The 1,911-nt window shown below is 52.5% G+C and overlaps 1 protein-coding gene across 1 annotated transcript in view; it reads right to left on the bottom strand.

Moving 5' to 3' along the window:
• Window positions 1–1,269: 1,269 nt before the first annotated feature.
• Window positions 1,270–1,911, bottom strand: part of ZFAND3 (zinc finger AN1-type containing 3) — a 502,295-nt gene continuing 501,653 nt past the window's right edge. Inside the window, exon 6 of the mRNA XM_007939417.2 lies at window positions 1,270–1,424. Coding sequence (XP_007937608.1) covers window positions 1,270–1,424 — 155 coding nt within the window. The remainder of the gene's footprint in view (window positions 1,425–1,911) is intronic.

Here is a 1,911-nt window from a genome sequence, read left to right as displayed (position 1 = left end):
AGTCCCTGTCCACCCTCCTCACCCGGCCTTCCAACATTATAGCTACTAAACTCCCTTCTGCCCACATGCAGGGGTACGGGATGAAAAATCCACTCCCACCACCTGAGCAAACATCATACTCTTGGAGCTAGGCCACGGCCAGGAACCACTGTTCTTGACAGATGCACAGATATCCCTGTGAGATATGTCGCCGTCCCTTCCTAAGCTTGCCCTGTGATAGATGGGCACTGGTTGTCCTTGGACTATGGGGCTGCATAGAAACGAATGTGGAGGCCCCTGCATCGTCCTCTTGGGCCCTGGAGGCTGAGCGGGCTCTGCTGGAAAGAGCAGGGGCCAAAGGCAGCAACGGCTCCAGCTGCTCCCCTGCACAGCTTCTGACTCCTCTTGGCTATGAAACATCTTGTTAAAAACTCCAATATAGAACTCTAGCTGCAGAGGCCAGTGTGGCTGGGCTGTGACTTAGTCTTATTTGATCAACTGCCAGACCCCTGCACTCAGCAAACGGCAAACCAGAGCCAGTGGGGCCAGGGTGCCCCTGGTCGCTTCTCAGGACCATGGATCCTGTGTAGAAAAGGTGGTCTCGTTTGTGGACTAGTCTTGAGTGGAGCTAATTTCCAAAGTGAGGTTATTGTTTCTCCTCTCGTGCGATGAGAGAGTTTTTTCATAGTAAGTCAGGTAAAAAATTGTCCTAAGAATCTGCCTCCCACCCCCATCCCAGCTCTGTGGAAGATCGAGGCCACCCCCAGCCCAGCCACGTGGCCGATCTCAGCAGCCACCTGTGGCCAAGGCACACACGGCCATCAGGTCTCCTAGCTTCTGGGACTAAGGATAAGTGAAGAGGTGAAAGGCTGAACATTAAACAGTTTCTGGCAAAGCCATGTGCGTCCTGGGAACTTTAACACCAGCGTCTACTCCTCTATAACTCAGAGTCTCCATCTGGAACACTTTCCACTTAAGGCTTTTTATAAGTTTGACTCCAGCAGTGACAGGTATGTGTTATTTTAAATCCACTAGCCATGCTCAAAAAAAAATACTCTTCATGTTTTAATTTTATACAATGGCTAGCAGGCACCTTAGTAACCAGCCAGAAATCAATTTCAACCACCATCAACCCCTAAACTACAGTACCAGGATGGCTGGCTAAAGAAAGGAAACAGACTGGCTGTAGTCTGACACGTGCCCAGTACAAGGTGTCTGGCTGACTTTGTCCTAAATAAGGCTAACATTAGTGAACTAAGAACAGCGTCATGTGGCGGCCGCGCCTGGCCTTCAGGAGCACCCCTCCCCGATGCGCTGGCAGGAACGCCCCACTTTCCGGTCCAGTTTCACCATTTTCATGATGGCTTCCTCTCGACCGCGGCCCATGTGGTCAAACGTACAGTCATGCTGCTCAGGGAGGCGATGTAACATACAGAACACGTAACCTGCAGCAGTGGAAGAAGCAAAGGAGACAGACTGTTAGGGGGTCTCTGAATGCCCATGCCTTGCCCTCACGCTGGTCCAGAGACTGGAGGTAGGCAGCTCCACCCTTCACACGGGGTCCATCATCTACCTGCCACAGTGCCTCTCTCTCCCCAGAGAGGTGGTCTGACAACCCTCGGGACACTGAGGGGCTTGGTCCTCCTGCACTCAGCGCTGCTCCTTCCTGGATCCCTGATGGGTGGAGCTCCCAGCTGACCACTACACAGACACACACTCCCTTCCCTCAGAGAAGAGTGAGTTCTGAGTCCTTCCTGTTCCAGCTGGTGTGCAGGTGAGGAGCGCTGCCAGCTCAGTACCTTTCCTACTCAGGCCAATGGTAATATCCACACCAGGACCCATTATTTCTAGGAGGCAGGACAAGGAGAAGGAATGACTGTGACTTAAATTACATTCCACCTCCTGGCTACCAGGGCTTGGGGCAATGGTGGT

This window comes from Orycteropus afer, unplaced genomic scaffold (genome assembly GCF_000298275.1).
Source record: "Orycteropus afer afer isolate SDZICR_OR568_19922 unplaced genomic scaffold, OryAfe1.0 scaffold00059, whole genome shotgun sequence".
NCBI lineage: Eukaryota > Metazoa > Chordata > Mammalia > Tubulidentata > Orycteropodidae > Orycteropus > Orycteropus afer.
This window is presented reverse-complemented; position numbering and strand designations above follow the sequence as displayed.